At 41.2% G+C, this 20,087-nt stretch overlaps 1 protein-coding gene across 1 annotated transcript; it reads left to right on the top strand.

Moving 5' to 3' along the window:
• Positions 1–8,779: 8,779 nt before the first annotated feature.
• On the top strand, positions 8,780–9,628 carry LOC145781679 (uncharacterized). The gene has a single exon (XM_082593354.1). It carries the CDS (start codon positions 8,780–8,782, stop codon positions 9,626–9,628), a length of 849 nt encoding a protein of 282 aa, XP_082449480.1.
• Positions 9,629–20,087: the final 10,459 nt, after the last annotated feature.

The raw sequence follows: 20,087 nt of genomic DNA, 5'->3' as shown, positions 1-20,087 counted from the left end.
CGTCCAAATCATCATTCATATTTAATTCATCATCATTCATCACTATTCATAAATAAATAAAAGCTCTCTCTCTCTCTCTCTCATAATGTGCCTTCAGTTGGCCATTGAAATCCGGTGTAACGGCCATTTGGACTTGGAAAATTGTTTCGGATTTGCCAAACAATTTTGCATGATGGCAGCACAATCCGATTGTTGCTTCCGAGAGCATCACCTTGTAGCCTAGTATCCACTCCAATACATGCCTGTAAGCGACTAATTACTGATAACTTACTGCCTGCAAGGAAATAAAGTCACTTCTTTTAGTGTGCATTCTTTAGCGTTGAGGGTATTTTTAGCTTAATGTAACATCCTTACTCTTTTGATAGATCTCCGTTTCTCCTTTCGGTTTATTGCTTTTTCTCCAGTTCTTCCTGCTCCTCATAAAAAAAGTACCCAGAACTGCAGGATGTAAGTGTGCCTCAAAATTGGTCAAATTGGTACGGTAACACAACTAGATGCGTCTTTCTTCAAAAGTTCTTTCGTCTGTGGCACTTCATGGCAACGTACACATTCATTGGGCTGGGGCATAGACTGGCACTTGTGGTAAACGCACCACTTAGAGTTTCAGACAATTTTGAGTTGAAAACGTTTACGAGACGTTCCATTCAATCTGCTGTTAATTCTCTGTATGACCCATTGGGTTTCATTGCTCCAGTCGTGCTGACTGCTAGAATTCTGCAGTAAAACATCATTCAGCAAAAACTTGGCTGGGATGATCAACTGCGGAATTCAGATGTGCTTGAGTGGCAAACATGGTTTAAGCAACTGCATGATCTTGGTGAGTTGAATTTATTTCGTTGTTTTAAACCTCTTAACTTTGGTAAAGTTGTTAGTCATCAACTTCATCATTTTTCGGATGCTTCTGTTCAAGGTTACGGGTTTGTATCTTACTTGCGCCTGGTCGACGATAAGGGATCTATTCATTGTTCCTTTGTGTGTGGCAAAGCTAAAGTTACACCACCCAAATCAGAAAGTATTCCAAGACTGGAACTTGTAGCAGCGGTGTTGGCAGGTAAAGCCGACAAGTGGCTTCGTTCTCAACTTGATTATTCAAACTGTCAGTCAATCTTTTGGACTGACTCTAGTGCGGTAAGAAGGAGTATTAATAATGAAAACAAACGATTTAGGACCTTTGTGTCAAACCGTTTGGCAAAAATTTATCGACAAACTACGCCTTCCCAATGGAGGCACGTCAATTCTCATATCAATCCAGCCGACGATGCATCTCGCGGCCTATCTGTAATTCAGTTGTTGAAGTCTCGATGGCTAAAAGCTCCGAAGTTCTTGTGGAAAACAGAAGACTCCTGGCCTTCTATTCCCGCTTCAGAAGTAAATTTTGAGTCTTTTCCTTTAGATTTTCAGCCTCTTGAGCCTAATATTGTCTCTGCAGTTCAGGTAAGTCAGACAGTAGCCGTAGACAATCTAATTAGTTATTTTTCGACCTTGCACCGTTTAAAAAAGGCCACAGCATGGCTAAAACGGTTTTGCAAGTTTGTCCAAGACAGGTCTTCTGTAACTCCAGGACGTCTTACCGCTGATGAACTGTACATCGCTGAGTTACGTCTCATATCTTATGTACAGAAGCAAGTCTTTTCGCCTGTGTTTGTAATTCTTAAGAATTCTTTTTCTTCTTCTTCTAGCAAAGCACTCAAAAGGGAATTAAAGAGTCTTCCGAATCTTCGATGTGTTTCGAAGTTGAGTCCATGCCTGATGAGTGGTGTTCTTCGAGTTGGTGGACGGTTAGAAAATGCACCGATACTTTTCGAATCTAAACACCCAGCAATATTGCCCTATCAACATCATTTGACAACTTTGTTCATTCGAAACCACCGAGTCCTGGTTGGCCATTTTGGTATGTCCCATACATGGACATCGCTTCGCCAACGTTTTTGGATCATAAAGGGTGGAGCTGCTGTCAGAAAAGAAATTAGTAAGTGTGTTCTGTGTCGCAAACGTAGCGCACTTGGTTCTCAGCAACTTATGTCAGCTCTTCCTCCTGCTCGTCTGAAACCGGATGAGCCTCCTTTCTCACATGTAGGAATAGATTATTTTGGTCCATTCTATACTAAACGTGCACGCAGTTTAGAAAAGCGTTACGGGTGTGTCTTTTCATGCCTCACCATGTGGTCACAGCGGTAAACCATAATCACTTTGTGGGAAAATTGTAACATAAAGTTCCCGGATCCGTTCGTCTGTATGTAATGACCGAAAAAGAAACACTCCTTCGAAACGTCTATTCAAAATTGTATTTCCGTAAAAATGGCCTCAAAGCTGTCGAAATTGGATGCAACGCCGTACACCACTAAAACTTGTCACTACAGAACAGATTACTTAGATAAAAGACGGAAAATTTGTCCAGCTAGCAAGCACCAAGCAAACAGTTAAATATGCGACTGACTTCCAACAAACAATTTTACGAATGACTAGAATAATTTGCGATATCTCAAATGCACGTAGACAGTTTGGGGTATGGTGTGGGTGTTGTCGAATAGTGTATGCTAAGCACTACCGACATGCGACTCCTAGCTCAGAAGGGGCGTTGTTCTAACCTTAACTCTTCTAGAGTGCACTGTCTATTAATACCACACTAAAGTAAGCATTGTAGAAGTAGTATAATAATTCAAAGTAAACACAATAACATTAATTAACAATGGTAGAAGCTAATACAAATGAAGGTCACCAGGGCAGACCAGGTTACACACACAGTAATATTACTTAATAGAATAAATGTCCATAATCAATAGTCCGGGTTCAACCTTGTAGCCATGTTCCGATTTCCGAATGTCATTTCTTTATTGTCTTTTGTGCATCGCTTTCCTTCACTTCATTTCACGATCGATCGCTGAGTTGTTGTTTTCAAAAGTCTCTGTTTAGTATTCATCCGCGGCCACGTTCCAGCCTTGGCGCCTCTAGCGGACAGAACTATTCAGACGCAGGCAGAATTGTAAAGGGGAACGCCACACAGTAACTGTGACGCAATAATGAAAGACATTGTCACGCAATTCAAACCGTTGTTCAAAGGTAGTGATGCAATATTTCATCAGGTCTTACGACCGATGGTGCAATATTTGGACATTTTCTAGCAATTTCCATGACGTAAGATGCCAGCTAGGTTAAGTAGACCATAACGGTTTTTATATGACGTTTGATTTGGTGAAAATTGTCGGGAACATAGCGGCCCCTAGTTATGACAGTCTGACATGGCATAACTAAAAAAGAATTGACGACAATTGTGAGCCAATGAATAAAAACACACGATACATAAATTGTTTGAATCACTCACGTTTATGTTAACACGTAAATACAAAGGGCATGCAAAGAATGAACAACAATACGAATAATACACGACGATACATGAAATTGGTACCATAGGTACACGCTAAAATGACGCTATATAGGCTACAATGGTTGCGATAATAACCGACTGTTCTGGGCTCAGACAAGTGTCGGCCACCGCAGACAAAACCAGGCTCAAACCTTAACACTTAGGTGTTCTTTACGGGGGCGAGGCACGAAATATCCCTCAACACGTAGTCTACTTTTACTTTCTCCGTACTCTCATCATAGTTGCAGACGGCAACTTTAGCTCTACGAACCACAGGCTTCCCTTTCCTAATTTGTGGGACCACCTCATGCACCCTCCCAAGTTGATACTTCCCATGTTTACCAATGTCTTGGAGAGAACCCACCACTACAAGTTGACCAGGCTCCAAATTCTCGGTCATTTTTAGCCATTTTTTCCGGCCCTGAAGCCCTGGCAAGTAAAAATCGATCCATTTACTCCAAAACTGCTGAGAAAGTGACAAATTGAACCGATAATCCCTCCTTAGTTGGTCACGATCGTGTGGCTGCCCAACAGCACAGTATGGGTCTAAGTATGGGGTCAAAAGTGAGGCAGGGGTGATGACAGTAAAATCCCTAGGGTCGTCACTCAAAGGTACCAAAGGGCGTTCGTTCACGATCCGAACAGCACTGCTGGTGTACGTAAGCAGTTCAATAAAATTGGGCTTACGTATTGAAGAGTCTAAAATGTGAAAAAAGTACTTGGTCATATCGGCCACGAAACCAAATCCACCAAGCCGAAATCTAGCCAAGAGATCTGCCAGAGGGTTTAAAAAATCAGGACACGAAAACACTACATCATTAACACAAGTTCCTCGAAATTCAGACTTGCCATCGTAAACAATAAGCTTTTTTAATTGTGACGTTACAAAGTATGGTAAATGCCACTGAAATCCTTTTAAATTTTCTGCTTCACCAGCACGCTCAATATAGCCATTAGATTTAAGATCTTTCATGGTGTCAGTAAGGAAATCACAAAGTTCAGGTTGTTTTAAAGCCTTCTTCCTTAAAGCAGCAGCTCTATCTGACGCCAACACAAAATTGTTAGGTAAATCAATATCTTCCTTCAACGGAACAGGTATCTCAAATCGACCATCTTTCAACTCAATATTCGGTTCAACAAGTTCTCTAGCCAAAATATCATTGCGACACAATTCACAGGTTTCATTTTGCAAGGTCAAATCCTGAATGACTTTATTCAGGTCTGCTATTTCCATATCACGAGACTCAATTTTACGCTGAAAGCTAGAGATGACATCCGACTCTGAAGACGTCTGCACTCTGCACACATTTGCAACGCTTTCATCCAAGGGTGACTTACCACCACAAGCCAACCAACCGAGAGGAGTGAGCAAAGCATGTGGTTCACTACGATTTTCACCAACACGCTCTTCTTTAGCACACATCAAATAAGCGTTGTCGTTGCCAATCAGCACATCTACAGTACTACAATCATTCAAATGAAACATATTCACGTCATGAAAATGACGGAAACCTCTTAAATCCTGCTTATGGGGTAAAGTTTTAACATCGTCAGCCCAAGCTGGGTTAACCACCGAAGTTATATCACAAAACAGTTCATTCGTCTCTAACGACTGAATGTTGAGTTTAACAAGGTCAGCACAAGTAGGTTTCTGACCAGCCAGAGTATCCATTTTAAACGACGCTTTGTCATACGGTTTAACGTCAAGTTTGCAGACCAAATCACTCGAAACAAAGGTCAACTGCGAACCAGGATCATGCTGACAATACACCAACTTCGATTTGCCAGTCATTGGATTCGAAACACGAGCAGCAGTAATGCGGTTAAAGGCTGCTTTAACATTTCCAATCTTAACATTACGCACAGGAACTCTGGCACCAGCATCATCTTTCCCAACAGAATCCAGAGAATCACGTGACGTCACATAAAAATCATGCAGAAGAAAATAGTGTTTCCTATCGTTGTTAGGGCCACATTGACGACAGTTGTTTGCATGAACGCAATCCCTAACTATATGCTGGCGCAAACAATTCAAGCATTTGCCAGCTTTCACAATGACATCTCTCCGATCTTTAGGTGTCAAGCGCAAAAATTCTTTACAATTAGACAAAAAATGATATTCAACTTGACCACGTGACGAACAATAAAAACATGCCGGTATGTCTCTACGTCTGGCCACACCACCGCGCGGTGCGCCAACAGCAGTCGAGTACTGCGAACTCCATGAAATCACATTATCATGGGGTTTTACCGACGTCTGCCTAACCGGACATGAAGGCAATTTTCCTTTGCCAGACTTTTTAAAATGCTGCGACTCACCAGAATCGCCCATTAGCATAATGCTAAAATCAGTCGACTTGCGCGTTTCCTCCCGTACTACAAATTCAAACAAACTCTGAAAAGTAGGCTCATCAGTACCACCATACTGATCACCTAAAAAGTCAAGATAACGCTGCTTAGCGTCAAACGGGAGTCGCTTAGCCAAATCCAAAACAAAACGTCCTTCCAATTTGTCACGCTGACCATAAGCTTGCGCGTAAAGCAGACACTGCGACAATTCATCTTTAAACTCTTTCAAATCACTGGAAGAGGTCGAAGTCAATTTGCTACCATAGCGATACTTTCTAATTTCCGGTTCGGCGAAAAGACCTCCACGAACCCCAAAACGCTGGGACAAGCGAGCTAACGACATTTCTATCCTGTCTTCTTCTGACAAGCCAGGAGTGTCGGAAACCAAATTAGCAATCGTTTGCGCAGCTGTTCTAACACAAGCTGCTTGTAACAAAGTCAAACGAGTTCCTTTAAACGGTGAAGCTGCCATTAAGGCCGTAACACGATTTTTAAAGAAGATAAATGGCATATTATTACCATCGTAATCAATCAAGGCCGCCTTATCAAAAAACGTCCTACTATTTTGGTATTCGAAAAAGCAATCCTGTTGTTGAGAACTCGATTTAGCGGGAGAAGACAAACTATATCCCTTAAGGGGCTGAGTGGGCTCAGTCACATGCACAGCCCGATCACGATCCTCACACACGTTAAAATCAGGAGACGCGATACGCCTCTCACAACCACCCAAATTACGTGTAGCTGGGAGATCAAAAACTAGCGGCGCAGAAAATTGTGAAGGGGGCAAAACATTACTTCTGATAGCGGCCCCGTGACCTGTACGCTTTGGGGGAGGAGTTCGGCTATAATTCGCAGGCCTTGGCTCTACAGCCTTCGGAAGACCCTTAGCCGCGGCCCCGAGACCTCCTGAAACAGCTGGAAAACGTGTGGATTGCACTGGTCCACTTACAGATTGAACAGGCGTCTGGAAAAGGTTATGTAAATTAAACTGCGATTGATGTTCATTTCTGGAATGGCTAGAAAAGCCCTTCTTAGAACTACGCCGGGAGCCCAACTCTGATCGATATTCAGCTAAAACTACCTCTTTACGTTGTTCAGCCCTCAACTGAGCGTCTTTGAGTGCGAACTCAGCAGCTCTCGCTTCTGCTCTCGCGGCGGCCTCAGCAGCTCTCGCTTCGGCCTCAGCTCTCGCTTCGGCCTCAGCTCTTATGGTCTCAGCTCTCGCGATGGCCTCAGCAGCTCTCGCTTCGGCCTCAGCTTGTATCTGGAGCTCTTCTCGTCTTAGCTGTAGGTTAATTTGTGCCACTATCCGAGACGAACTAGTAGACATCCTAGGGCTTACACTTGAGGCGCTATCCTAAGGATGTATGTCAGCATCCAACATATCTGAGAACTCACTTACTTTTTGTTCAAGGTTATTTTTTAACGAGTTAAATTCGGGGTCTACCCTATCACGAAGTTCTGCCAAGACTGCAGAGTTAAAAATTTTAGTCAAAAGAGCATGGAAATGCCGTAAATCCTCTTCCAAAGTAGAGAACTTAGATCTAAAAATTAACAGTTCCTGCTTATCACTCAAAGAACCTAGGGCTACAGAAAGTTCCCCAATTTGAGTCAAAATATCCCTTCTAAGATGCCGGGCCTCTCGAACTGACTTAGCCTCATCGTTACTGGGTCCCTTCCCAGAATGGCCTTCCCGACCACAAAGAACATCATCAGGCTTAAACTCAGTCGAGTCGACGGCGGTCGAGTCCTTGTCGCCACCGAGTGTAGACATATTAAATGTTGGGGCTAAATTTAACAATTAAAAAATTAAGTTACACATACACACAAAATTAAGTAATAAAAAACTTAACTGCAAAGACCGTAAAAATACAAAAAGAATTTAAATGCACAATACCGTAGTTGTACGGGTATATGAAGTCCTAGAGTTCCACAAAACTTGCTTGGATTCGTTCACTTGAATCTTCAAGCACAGATCGATTGTCTTTAATCTTTTTTCTTCAAATGAATGTCAATGTTGTTTTTTCTTCAGAACCAACAAAGAAACGCCTTTAATTTTTAACTTGAAGTTCTTCAGTACCAACTGAGAAGAAATGTCTTTAATTTTCTTTTGCTTCTGTAGACTACCAACCAACAAGATCTTCTTTTATTATTTTGCTTTAATTTCTTCTTGACCTACCAACTGACAAGAACTCGTTTTTTATTATTTATGCCTTCAAGTGCTTCTTGGCCTACCAGCTAACAAAAACGTCTTTTATTTTTTATGTCTTGCCTGTGCTTCCATACAAACACTAGCCAGAGAATCCGTCTTTTATTATTTATGGTCACAGCGGTAAACCATAATCTCTTCGTGGGAAAATTGTAACATAAAGTTCCCGGATCCGTTTGTCTGCATGTAATGACCGAAAAAGAAACACTCCTTCGAAACGTCTATTCAAAATTGTATTTCCGTAAAAATAGCCTCAAAGCTGTCGAAATTGGATGCAACGCCGTACACCACTAAAACTTGTCACTACAGAACAGATTACTTAGATAAAAGACGGAAAATTTGTCCAGCTAGCAAGCACCAAGCAAACAGTTAAATATGCGACTGACTTCCAACAAACAATTTTACGAATGACTAGAATAATTTGCGATATCTCAAATGCACGTAGACAGTAACTGTGACGCAATAATGAAAGACATTGTCACGCAATTCAAACCGTTGTTCAAAGGTAGTGATGCAATATTTCATCAGGTCTTACGACCGATGGTGCAATATTTGGACATTTTCTAGCAATTTCCATGACATAAGATGCCAGCTAGGTTAAGTAGACCATATCGGTTTTTATATGACGTTTGATTTGGTGAGAATTGTCGGGAACACCATGAGAGCCGTTCATGTTGAAGTCGCTTCTGATCTTTCCACCGATTCCTTCATCAACGCTTTTCGCCGTTTTGTCAGCCGCAGAGGTAAACCCAAAGAAGTGTTTTCCGACAACGGTAGCAACTTTGTTGGAGTCATTCTATACTAAACGTGCACGCAGTTTAGAAAAGCGTTACGGGTGTGTCTTTTTATGCCTCACCATGAGAGCCGTCCATGTTGAAGTCGCTCCTGATCTTTCCACCGATTCCTTCATCAACGCTTTTCGCCGTTTTGTCAGCCGCAGAGGTAAACCCAAAGAAGTGTTTTCTGACAACGGTAGCAACTTTGTTGGAGCCGAGAGAATTTTGCGAGAATCTCTTCAAGCTCTTAATCAAGAAAATATAGGAACGTTCTTTCAACAAGAACAAATAAAATGGAATTTTAACCCACCAACAGCTAGCCATATGGGGGGAGCTTGGGAAAGGATGATTCGTTCAATCCGCCGAATTTTTAATGCCCTGTTAAAGTCACAAACCCTTACAGATGATGTTTTGCACACCCTATTCCTTGAAGTTGAAAAAAAAATTCTTAATTCTCGTCCTTTAGTTCCCGTTGTTATTGATCCAACCGCCGACGAGATTCTTACGCCAAATCACTTGTTATTACTGAGACCAGAAAGCAATTTGCCGCCAGGCTTGTTTAACCAAAAAGATAATTACATAAGGCGTCGTTGGAGACAAGTCCAATACCTGGCAGATCAATTTTGGAAAAGGTGGTCTCGTGAGTACCTTCCAACTATTGCCTTACGCCAAAAGTGGCCAGACGTGAAACGTAACCTTCACCAAGACGATATCGTTCTTGTTGTTGACAACAATGTTCCTCGTGGAAGATGGAGAATGGGTCGCGTTACCAGATCCTTTCCTGACAAAAAAGGAGTCGTTCGAATTGTAGAAGTTCTCACGCAGTCGGGAAGTATTCAACGGCCTATAGCAAAACTGTGCCTCATCCAGGAAGCAGATGGGATCGCCTCGAAAGAAGATGACATTACGGAAATAGTAAAAGAACAATGATCGGCATTATGTTTTGCAGCACGCTTACAACGAGAGACACTAAATGAGTTGTATGCACATACGTAGGCCTAATTATGTACTGTATATGTAAAGGACACTTGTTTGTAGTAGTGTAACATAGAAGTAGTGATGTTTGTGTGTTTGTAAAATGTATCTCATCCCTCGTTAGCATTTTAAGGGGGAGGATGTAACATCACTTTTGTGAATATAAAAGTTGTGTGAGCGAAATCAAAATTTTCCTATCTGGAAATTTGGTTGTCTGTTGGATTATAGAAACAACATTTAAATTCTCCCTTTGTCTGTAGCGTCCGGAAAAAACAAGTCTATTAACTATCTTAGATTCTGACAGTTTTCAGACTCAAAAGGAGTTTATGCCTCCTTTAGTCATATAGTGGCGCCCATATTTCTGAAATTGTGTTATTTTTAACTTTTAACGCATCGAAAATAGCCTGTGTTGTCGGATTCTTTCCCGTTGATTAATTATTGTGAGATAACATCTGTGTATACATTGGCATAGCACAGTTTGACGTTGATTCTATGCTAAATAGGTTCGCTTGTTTCAAAACGTATTTCTTTGTGTCAATTTCTTAAAGATTCGTTGTATTGTGAAATACTCAGCATTAGCGTCAACGAACGGCCTTTTTATGCAACTGTAACGTTTTTACATTCAGCATCAGGAATAACTTTTTTCCTAATTCATGGCTTTAAATAGAAGGACTTCGCGTTATTTTTCAAGTTCAGCAATGATAGCTCATCTACGCGAACATTCCTTTGCGTCAATTTCACACGTAATAAGGGATAGAATTGTTTAGCAGTTTAGAAATAGATTACTGTATTTGTTAACTGAGCTATTGAAATGAACTCTTGATCGTAATTTAAGAAAGGTTATATTAGACTTTCTGGAGTATTTGTTAACTATAATTCTATTCTATTTAGTCGTGATATAATGCTTAGGCGTATCACCTTGTAAATGCATTCTGGAAAAAGGGTTGTCAACAACCGGTAAATATGATTTTCATTTTATCCATAGTTTGTCTCATTTGTTAACCAGCTGTACATCTCTTATGAAATTTAACATACCAAACGTATGATGTCTATATTGTTGTAACTGTTTATTATTATTATACGTTTTCGTATTCGTAAAGTCACGGTTATTTTCCCCAGAGAAAAACCGCGACCTGACGAGGACAAATTGAGTGCTTCGAAGACAATTGCGCGTTTTTCCAACATAGAACAATCATCCCAGCTTGTTGGTGGTATGCGAGCAGACAAATTCGAGTGGAATCACCTCAGTGTAGATCGGGTGTTTTAACATCAGTCAACCCGCACTGCTATACGATCTTACAGCCTCTACAAGTAGCCTATGAGAAACTGCCAGAATTAAGCTCTGCAAGAAGCCTTCCCAGTCCGAGGATAAAGATTCAATCAATCCGAAAAAATGACCGAAAAAGAAACACTCTTCTGAAACGTCTATTCAAAAAGTGTATTTTTGTAAAATTAGCCCGCGGCTATCGAAAATAAGGTGCAACGCGATTGTTCCAGACAATTGTTCACCTAATCAAACGTCATATAAAAACCGTTCAAGTCTACTGAATATTACGTCATGGAAATTCCTAAAACATGAGCCAAAATTGCACCATCGTTCGTAAGACTTGTGTCAAACCGGTTTAAACCTGTTTCAGTTTGAAACCTGTTTAAACATGAAATATTGCGTCACGAACTGCTGACGTGCCTTTGAGTTATCACAAATTTTTCTGATTCATTCTCGAAGTTGTTTGTTGGAAGTCGGTCGCACATTTAACTGGTTTATTTGGTGCTTGCTACCTGGACAAATTCTCCGTCTTTTAACCAAGTAATCTGTATCGTAGTGACAGTTTTTAGAGGTGTAAGGCGTTGCATCTCGATTTCGATAGCCGCGGGCTAATTTTACAGGAATACACTTATTGAATAGACGTTTCAAGGAGTGTTTCTTTTTCGGTCACTACATGCAGACAAACGGATCCGGGAACTTTATGTTACAATTTTCCCACGAAGAGATTATGGTTTACCGCTGTGACCATAAAAAATAAAAGACGAGTTCTTGTTAGCTGGTAGGCCAAGAAGCACTAGAAGCACACAAAAAATAAAAGACGATTTTTGTTAGCTGGTAGGCCAAGAAGCACTTGAAGACATAAAAATAAACGACGTGTTTGTTGTCAGCTAGTGCAGAAGAACTACTTAGAAGTACAAGAAATAATAAAAGAAGATTTGTTGGTTGGTAGTCTACACTCTTACAGAAGCAAAGAAAAGTAAAGACATTTCTTCTCAGTTTGGTACTGAAGAAAAATAACTTTGACATTCATTGGCAAGAAAGAAGATTAAAAGACAATCCATCTGTGCTTGTAGATTCAAGTGGAAGAATCCAAGCAAGTTTTGTGGACTTTAGGACTTCATACCCGTACAGCTACGGTATCGTGCATTTAAATTCTTTTTTGTATTTTTTCGGTCTTTGCAGTTAAGTTTTTTATAACTACTGTAGCCTAATAATTTTGTGTGTTTGTGTAACTTAATTTTTTTAATTGTTAATTTAGCCCCAACATTTAATATGTCTACACTCGGTGGCGACAGGGACTCGACCGCCGTAGACTCGACTGAGTTTAAGCCTGATGATGTTCTTTGCGGTCGGGCAGGCCATTCTGGGGAGGGACCCAGTAACGATGAGGTTAAGTCAGTTCGAGAGGCCCGGCATCTTAAAAGGGATATTTTGACTGAAATTGGGGAACTTTCTGTAGCCCTAGGTTCTTTGAGTGATAAGCAGGAACTGTTAATTTTTAGATCTAAGTTATCTACTTTAGAAGAGGAATTACGGCATTTCCATGCTCTTTTGAGTAAAATTGTTAACTCTGCAATCTTGGCAGAACTTCGTGATAGGGTAGATCCCGAATTTAACTCGTTAAAAAATAACTTTGAACAAAAAGAAAGTGAGTTCTCAGATATGTTGGATGCTGACATACATCCTTAGGATAGCGCCTCAAATGTAAGCACTAGGATGTCTAGGACTTCGTCTCGGATAGTGGCACAAATTAACCTGCAGCTAAGACGAGAAGAGCTCCAGATACAAGCTGAGGCCGAAGCGAGAGCTGCTGAGGCTGCCGCGAGAGCTGAGGCCATACGAACTGAGGCTGCCGCGAGAGCTGAGGCCGAAGCGAGAGCTGCTGAGGCTGCCGCGAGAGCTGAGGCCATTCGAGCTGAGGCTGCCGCGAGAGCTGAGGCCGAAGCGAGAGCAGCTGAGGCCGCCGCGAGAGCTGCTGAGTTCGCACTCAAAGACGCTCAGTTGAGGGCTGAACAACGTAAAGAGGTAGTTTTAGCTGAATATCGATCAGAGGTGGGCTCTCGGCGTAGCTCTAAGAAGGGCTCTTCTAGGCATTCCAGAAATGAACATCAATCGCAGTTTAATTTACATAACCTTTTCCAAACGCCCGTTCAACCTGTGAGTGGACCAGGGCAATCCACACGTTTTCCAGCTGTTTCAGGAGGTCTCGGGGCCGCGGCTAAGGGTCTTCCGAATGCTGTAGAGCCAAGGTCTGCGAATTACAACCGAACTCCTCCCCCAAAGCGTACAGGTCACGGGGCCGCCATTAGTAGTAATGCTTTGCCCCCTTCACAGTTTTCTGCGCCGCTAGGTTTTGATCGCCGAGCTACACGTAATTTGGGTGGTTGTGAGAGGCGTATCGCGTCTCCTGATTTTAACGTGTGTGAGGATCGTGATCGGGCTGTGCACGTGACTGAGCCCACTCAGCCCCTTAAGGGATATAGTTTGTCTTCTCCCGCTAAATCGAGTTCTCAACAGCAGGATTGCTTTTTTGAATACCAAAATAGTAGGACGTTTTTCGATAAGGCGGCCTTGATTGGTTACGATGGTAATAATATGCCATTTATCTTCTTTAAAAATCGTGTTACGGCCTTAATGGCAGCTTCGCCCTTTAAGAGGACTTGTTTGACTTTGTTACAAGCAGCTTGTGTTAGAACAGCTGCGCAAACGATTGCTAATTTGGTTTCTGACACCCCTGGCTTGTCAGAGGAAGACAGGATAGAAATGTCGTTAGCTCGCTTGTCCCAGCGTTTTGGGGTTCGTGGAGGTCTTTTTGCAGAACCAGAAATTAGAAAGTATCGCTATGGTAGCAAATTGACTTCTATCTCTTCCAGTGATTTGAAAGAGTTTAAAGATGAATTGTCGCAGTGTTTGCTTTACGCGCAAGCTTATGGTCAGCGTGATAAATTAGAAGGACGTTTTGTTTTGGATTTGGATAAGCGACTCCCGTTTGACGCTAAGCAGCGTTATCTTGACTTTTTAGGTGATCAGTATGGTGGCACTGATGAGCCTACCTTTTAGAGTTTGTTTGAATTTGTAGTACTGGAGGAAACGCGCAAGTCGACTGATTTTAGCATTATGCTAATGGGCGATTCTGGTGAGTCGCAGCAATTTAAAAAGTTTGGCAAAGGAAAATTGCCTTCATGTCCGGTTAGGCAGACGTCCGTAAAACCCCATGATGATGTGATGTCAGGGAGTTCGCAGTACTCGACTGTTGTTGGCGCACCGCGCGGTGGTGAGGCTAGACGTAAAGACCTGCCGGCATGCATTTGTTGTTCGTCACGTGGTCAAGTTGAATATCATTTTTTGTCTAATTGTAAAGAATTTTTGCGCTTGACACCTAAAGATCGGAGAGATGTCATTGTGAAAGCTGGCAAATGCTTGAATTGTTTGCGCCAGCATATGGTTAGGGATTGCGTTCATGCAAATAACTGTCGTAAGTGTGGGCCTAACAACGATAGGAAACACTATTTTCTTCTGCATGATTTTTATGTGACGTCACGTGATTCTCTGGATTCTGTTGGGAAAGATGATGCTCGTGCCAGAGTTCCTGTGCGTAATGTTAAGATTGGAAATGTTAAAGCAGCTTTTAACCGCGTTACTGCTGCTCGTGTTTTGAATCCAATGACTGGCAAATCGAAGTTGGTGTATTGTCAGCATGATCCTGGTTCGCAGTTGACGTTTGTTTCGAGTGATTTGGTGTGTGAACTTGATCTTAAACCGTACGATAAAGCGTCGTTTAAAATGGATACCCTGGCTGGTCAGAAACCTACTTGTGCTGACCTTGTCAAACTCAACATCCAGTCGTTAGAGACAGATGAACTGTTTTGTGATATAACTTCGGTGGTTAACCCAGCTTGGGCTGACGATGTTAAAACTTTACCGCATAAACAGGATTTAAATGGTTTCCGTCATTTTCATGACGTGAATATGTTTCATTTGAATGATTGTAGTACTGTAGATGTACTGATTGGCAACGACAACGCTTATTTGATGTGTGCAAAAGAAGAGCGTGTTGGTGAACATCGTAGTGAACCGCATGCTTTACTCACTCCTCTCGGTTGGTTGGCTTGTGGTGGTAAGTCACCCTTGGATGAAAGCGTTGCTAACGTGTGCAGAGTGCAGACGTCTTCAGAGTCGGATGTCATCTCTGGCTTTCAGCGTAAAATTGAGTCTCGTGATATGGAAATAGCAGACCTGAATAAAGTCATTCAGGATTTGACCTTGCAAAATGAAACCTGTGAATTGTCTCGCAATGACATTTTGGCTAGAGAACTTGTTGAACCGAATATTGAGTTGAAAGATGGTCGATTTGAGATACCTGTTCCGTTGAAGGAAGATATTGATCTACCTAACAATTTTGTGTTGGCGTCAGATAGAGCTGCTGCTTTAAGGAAGAAGGCTTTAAAACAACCTGAACTTTGTGATTTCCTTACTGACACCATGAAAGATCTTAAATCTAATGGCTATATTGAGCGTGCTGGTGAAGCAGAAAATTTAAAAGGATTTCAGTGGCATTTACCATACTTTGTAACGTCACAATTAAAAAAGCTTATTGTTTACGATGGCAAGTCTGAATTTCGAGGAACTTGTGTTAATGATGTAGTGTTTTCGTGTCCTGACTTGTTAAACCCTCTGGTAGATGTCTTGGCTATATTTCGGCTTGGTAGATTTGGTCTCATGGCTGATGTGACTAAATGCTTCTTTCAAATAAAGTTACCCGAGTTGATAGAATCAGCTGAATTTCACAACGCCGTGAGACAGAGAGAGATAATCTGGGAATTTATATCTCCGTATGCTCCGGCGCAAGGTGGCGCCTGGGAGGCAATGGTTAAACAATTTAAAATTGCATTTTTTCACATTTTGGACTCTTCAATTCGTAAGCCCAATTTTATTGAATTGCTTACGTACACCAGCAGTGCTGTTCGGATCGTGAACGAACGCCCTTTGGTACCTTTGAGTGACGACCCTAGGGATTTTACTGTCATCACCCCTGCCTCACTTTTGACCCTATACTTAGACCCATACTGTGCTGTTGGGCAGCCACACGATCGTGACCAACTAAGGAGGGATTATCGGTTCAATTTGTCACTTTCTCAGCAGTTTTGGAGTAAATGGATCGATTTTTACTTGCCAGGGCTTCAGGGCCGGAAAAAATGGCTAAAATTGACCGAGAATTTGGAGCCTGGTCAACTTGTAGTGGTGGGTTCTCTCCAAGACATTAGTAAACATGGGAAGTATCAACTTGGGAGGGTGCATGAGGTGGTTCCACAAATTAGGAAAGGGAAGCCTGTGGTTCGTAGAGCCAAAGTTGCCGTCTGCAACTATGATGAGAGTACGGGGAAAGTGAAAGTAGACTATGTGTTGAGGGATATTTCGTGCCTCGCCCCCGTAAAGAACACCTAAGTGTTAAGGTTTGAGCCTGGTTTTGTCTGCGGTGGCCGACACTTGTCTGAGCCCAGAACAGTCGGTTATTATCGCAACCATTGTATATAGCGTCATTTTTTGCGTGTACCTACTACCTATGGTACCAATTTCATGTATCGTCGTGTTTATTCTTATTGCTGTTCACTCTTTGCATGCCCTTTGTATTTGCGTATTAACTTAAACGTGAGTGATTCAAACAATTTGTGTATCATGTGTTTTTATTCATTGGCTCACAATTGTCGTCAATTCTTTTTTAGTTATGCCATGTCAGACTGTCATAACTAGGGGCCGCTATGTTCCAGACAATTGTTCACCTAATCAAACGTCATATAAAAACCGTTCAAGTCTACTGAATATTACGTCATGGAAATTCCTAAAACATGAGCCAAAATTGCACCATCGTTCGTAAGACTTGTGTCAAACCGGTTTAAACCTGTTTCAGTTTGAAACCTGTTTAAACATGAAATATTGCGTCACGAACTGCTCTCGTGCCTTTGAGTTATCACAAATTTTTCTGATTCATTCTCGAAGTTGTTTGTTGGAAGTCGGTCGCACATTTAACTGGTTTATTTGGTGCTTGCTACCTGGACAAATTCTCCGTCTTTTAACCAAGTAATCTGTATCGTAGTGACAGTTTTTAGAGGTGTAAGGCGTTGCATCTCGATTTCGATAGCCGCGGGCTAATTTTACAGGAATACACTTATTGAATAGACGTTTCAAGGAGTGTTTCTTTTTCGGTCACTACATGCAGACAAACGGATCCGGGAACTTTATGTTACAATTTTCCCACGAAGAGATTATGGTTTACCGCTGTGACCAGCGATACACCACTAAAAACCTGTCACTACAATCCAAACTACTTAGATAAAGACGGAATTTTCGTCCAGCTGACAAGCACTAAGCAAACAGTTAAATATGCTACCAACTTTCAAACAACCATTTTACGAATGACCAGAATACATTGCAATATCTCAAACTCACGTACGCAGTTACTGTGACGTCATAGTGAAACGTTGTGAAGTAATTCTCAACAGGTGTGATATAACAAGTCTTACGAACGATGGTGCAATCTTGGCTCATTTTTAGGAAAAATTCCATGACGTAATACGCTAAGATTCAGTAGACCTGAATGGTTTTATATGACGTTTGATTTGGTGAACCATTGTCGGGAACACAATCAACAATCGGAAACTTCATTCTGTCAATCTCGGTAATCGGCCATACGTCAAAAGCCTCTACAACTACAAGTATGCGATACTACCAGGAATAACCTATCAAGGCTTTGTCAGTCTGAGGATAAAGATTCAAAACCAACTAATTAACTAATCGTAAAAATCTTTATGCAAAAGTTAAGTTAAGATCCTGGACATGACTTTTTGGCTATTGCACACTTGCACTGTTTTTAGTGGAAGAACAATTGAATGTTAATTTGTTAAAAATCTATTTTTATTTTAACCTTCTAGCTTCTCCACCTAACTATCATACCGGTACTGTATTAGCTGTGTTGTACATGTAACGGTGTGATTTTTTTACTTTGTTATGTAAATTTTGTTATTCTCAATACTTTTCTAACACTTCTGTATTTTTAGAAGAAATGGTGTAATTTGGAGGTTAACTGGCATCGTGAGTCGTGAGCAAACTGGCAACACTGATTTGAAGAATTGCTCTCCAATCTCCATTCACCATTAGCGGCAACTGGTAAACTCAACGAGATGGAATAAATCAGTTCAGTTTGTTTTTATTTCTTACCATCACAACGAAAAAACTAGAAGGTAGAAGCGACAAAAAGCGGACGTTATAACGTGCATGATCCCAGAGCAGGACAATTAGTTAAAAATATGGCACGGTCGCAACATAGGCGTAGCCAGGGGGGGGGGGCGAAAGAGGCCATGCCCCCCCCAAATTTTCAAAGTTTGGATTCCAAAGTTGAGCCCTTTGTTGAAAATATAATAAAATTTAAAGAAGTTTATAACGTTTTCCAAGACATCTGGCTGTTAACACCCCAAGGACTTGTTTTAGACACACAGAAAGACACCAATAAATTTTGCAAATTGTAAATCGCGCAAAATTTACTCGATTTACGTTTCTTTTAACTAATTTGTGGAAGCAATCTCAGAATGGCTTACTCTGTTGGGTTTTTGTGTAGCTGAGTTTTTGGTGTTCTCTAATTTTAGCCGCAGTTTTTGCCCGTTCGTGTGTAAGAGCTACCTTTAATAAGTTAATAGCCCTAGCTGTTTATCTGCTAATAAATTTCATACAAATATTACCCTAAAAGTGTTTCCAGAAAGCGCTATAATCCATTATTTAAGTGTACGTAATTTTGCAAAAATTTTCCGGAGGAGCATGCCTCCGGACCCCCTAGAATACGCGTGCCTTCGCCACGCTCTAACTCCCACCAGTTTCATTGCTTCCCCTTGCTCAAGCCACCAGGATACGCCATTGCACATCAGGTAGCGATGTCTTAAATCAAACACTTTGTCGTTCTCTTCAATTCAGCAAATATTTGGCCCCCCCCAAATTTTTTTCCTGGCTACGCCACTGGGTCGCAACATCTCAATTGTTCGGTAAGAACATTTCAACAATCAAAAACTTCACTCTTCCAATCTCGGTAACCGGTCCTGCGTCAAAAGCATCTTGAAGTATGCGAAACAACCAGGAATATCAAGGCTTTGTCAAGCGAGTATAAAGATTTTAAACTGACCAACCTAATTTAAAAAATCTGGCAACCTTGAGTGGAACTCCAGTCAATCCTTGTGAATGGGAATGGGTTGCTCAAGCCCTCACCCCTAAAGAAAAATATGCTGTTGTAATTAAGATACGTATTTGTTAACTTAATTTGCTTACTAATTTGCCAATCAGATTCTATAGTAAGGTAGTATGATAATTGATAAGGTACGTATCGTACTTACACAATGACATACAATTCACAATCCAAGAGAAAAGCATAAGTACATCAGTGTTAAACTGTTTAATGTGATTAGCCAAGAGAAGTGAAAGACCATTGGGTGATCCAGTCAGCTGCTTCCATTTTGAATTATATACTTATTTATACAGTCATCTGATATTACTGTACTTACAAGTAACCTACCAATAAGAATCCATGAATCATCTATTACTTTTAAGTTTGGTCAAATAATCCAAAAACTGGCCGAATTTTATATAAATCACAACATGGAAACATTTTTCAGAATCGTATCTTAACTACGGCAAATGGAGTAAGTTACCTAAGTCAATTGTTGCAGCACTTTGTTTAGACCAGGGCTTCCCAAACTTTTTTGCTCGCGACCCCTTTTAATCTCCTAGAACTTTTCGTGACCCTTCATGGTTAAAATGATAAATAGTGCGAAATATAGCCTATATTTGTGATACTGATGATAAGGTTTTCAAATGAAAACTTGAAACAAGCTAACGGTACTCACTGACTGTTACTTTACAGTTTACATGCAGCCTACTGGATACAAAACAAAGAACCAAACAGAACCAAAACAAAGAAACAAAACAAAGAACAAAGAACATTCAGATGGATATGAGTGTGATGGATGCGACCATTTTTTTGCTACAAAGCAAGTCCAGCCGTGGCTCAATTGGCTAATGCTGGTCCCAAGGCGGTTTGAATGTTGCTTAGTTTTGATGGTGTCTGTTCATCAACGTTACATACGCTGACAAATTGTTGTCATAGGC

This window comes from Aplidium turbinatum, chromosome 13 (assembly GCF_918807975.1).
Source record: "Aplidium turbinatum chromosome 13, kaAplTurb1.1, whole genome shotgun sequence".
NCBI lineage: Eukaryota > Metazoa > Chordata > Ascidiacea > Aplousobranchia > Polyclinidae > Aplidium > Aplidium turbinatum.
Note: the sequence above shows the minus strand (reverse complement) of the source record. Positions and strands in the feature narration are given on the sequence as shown.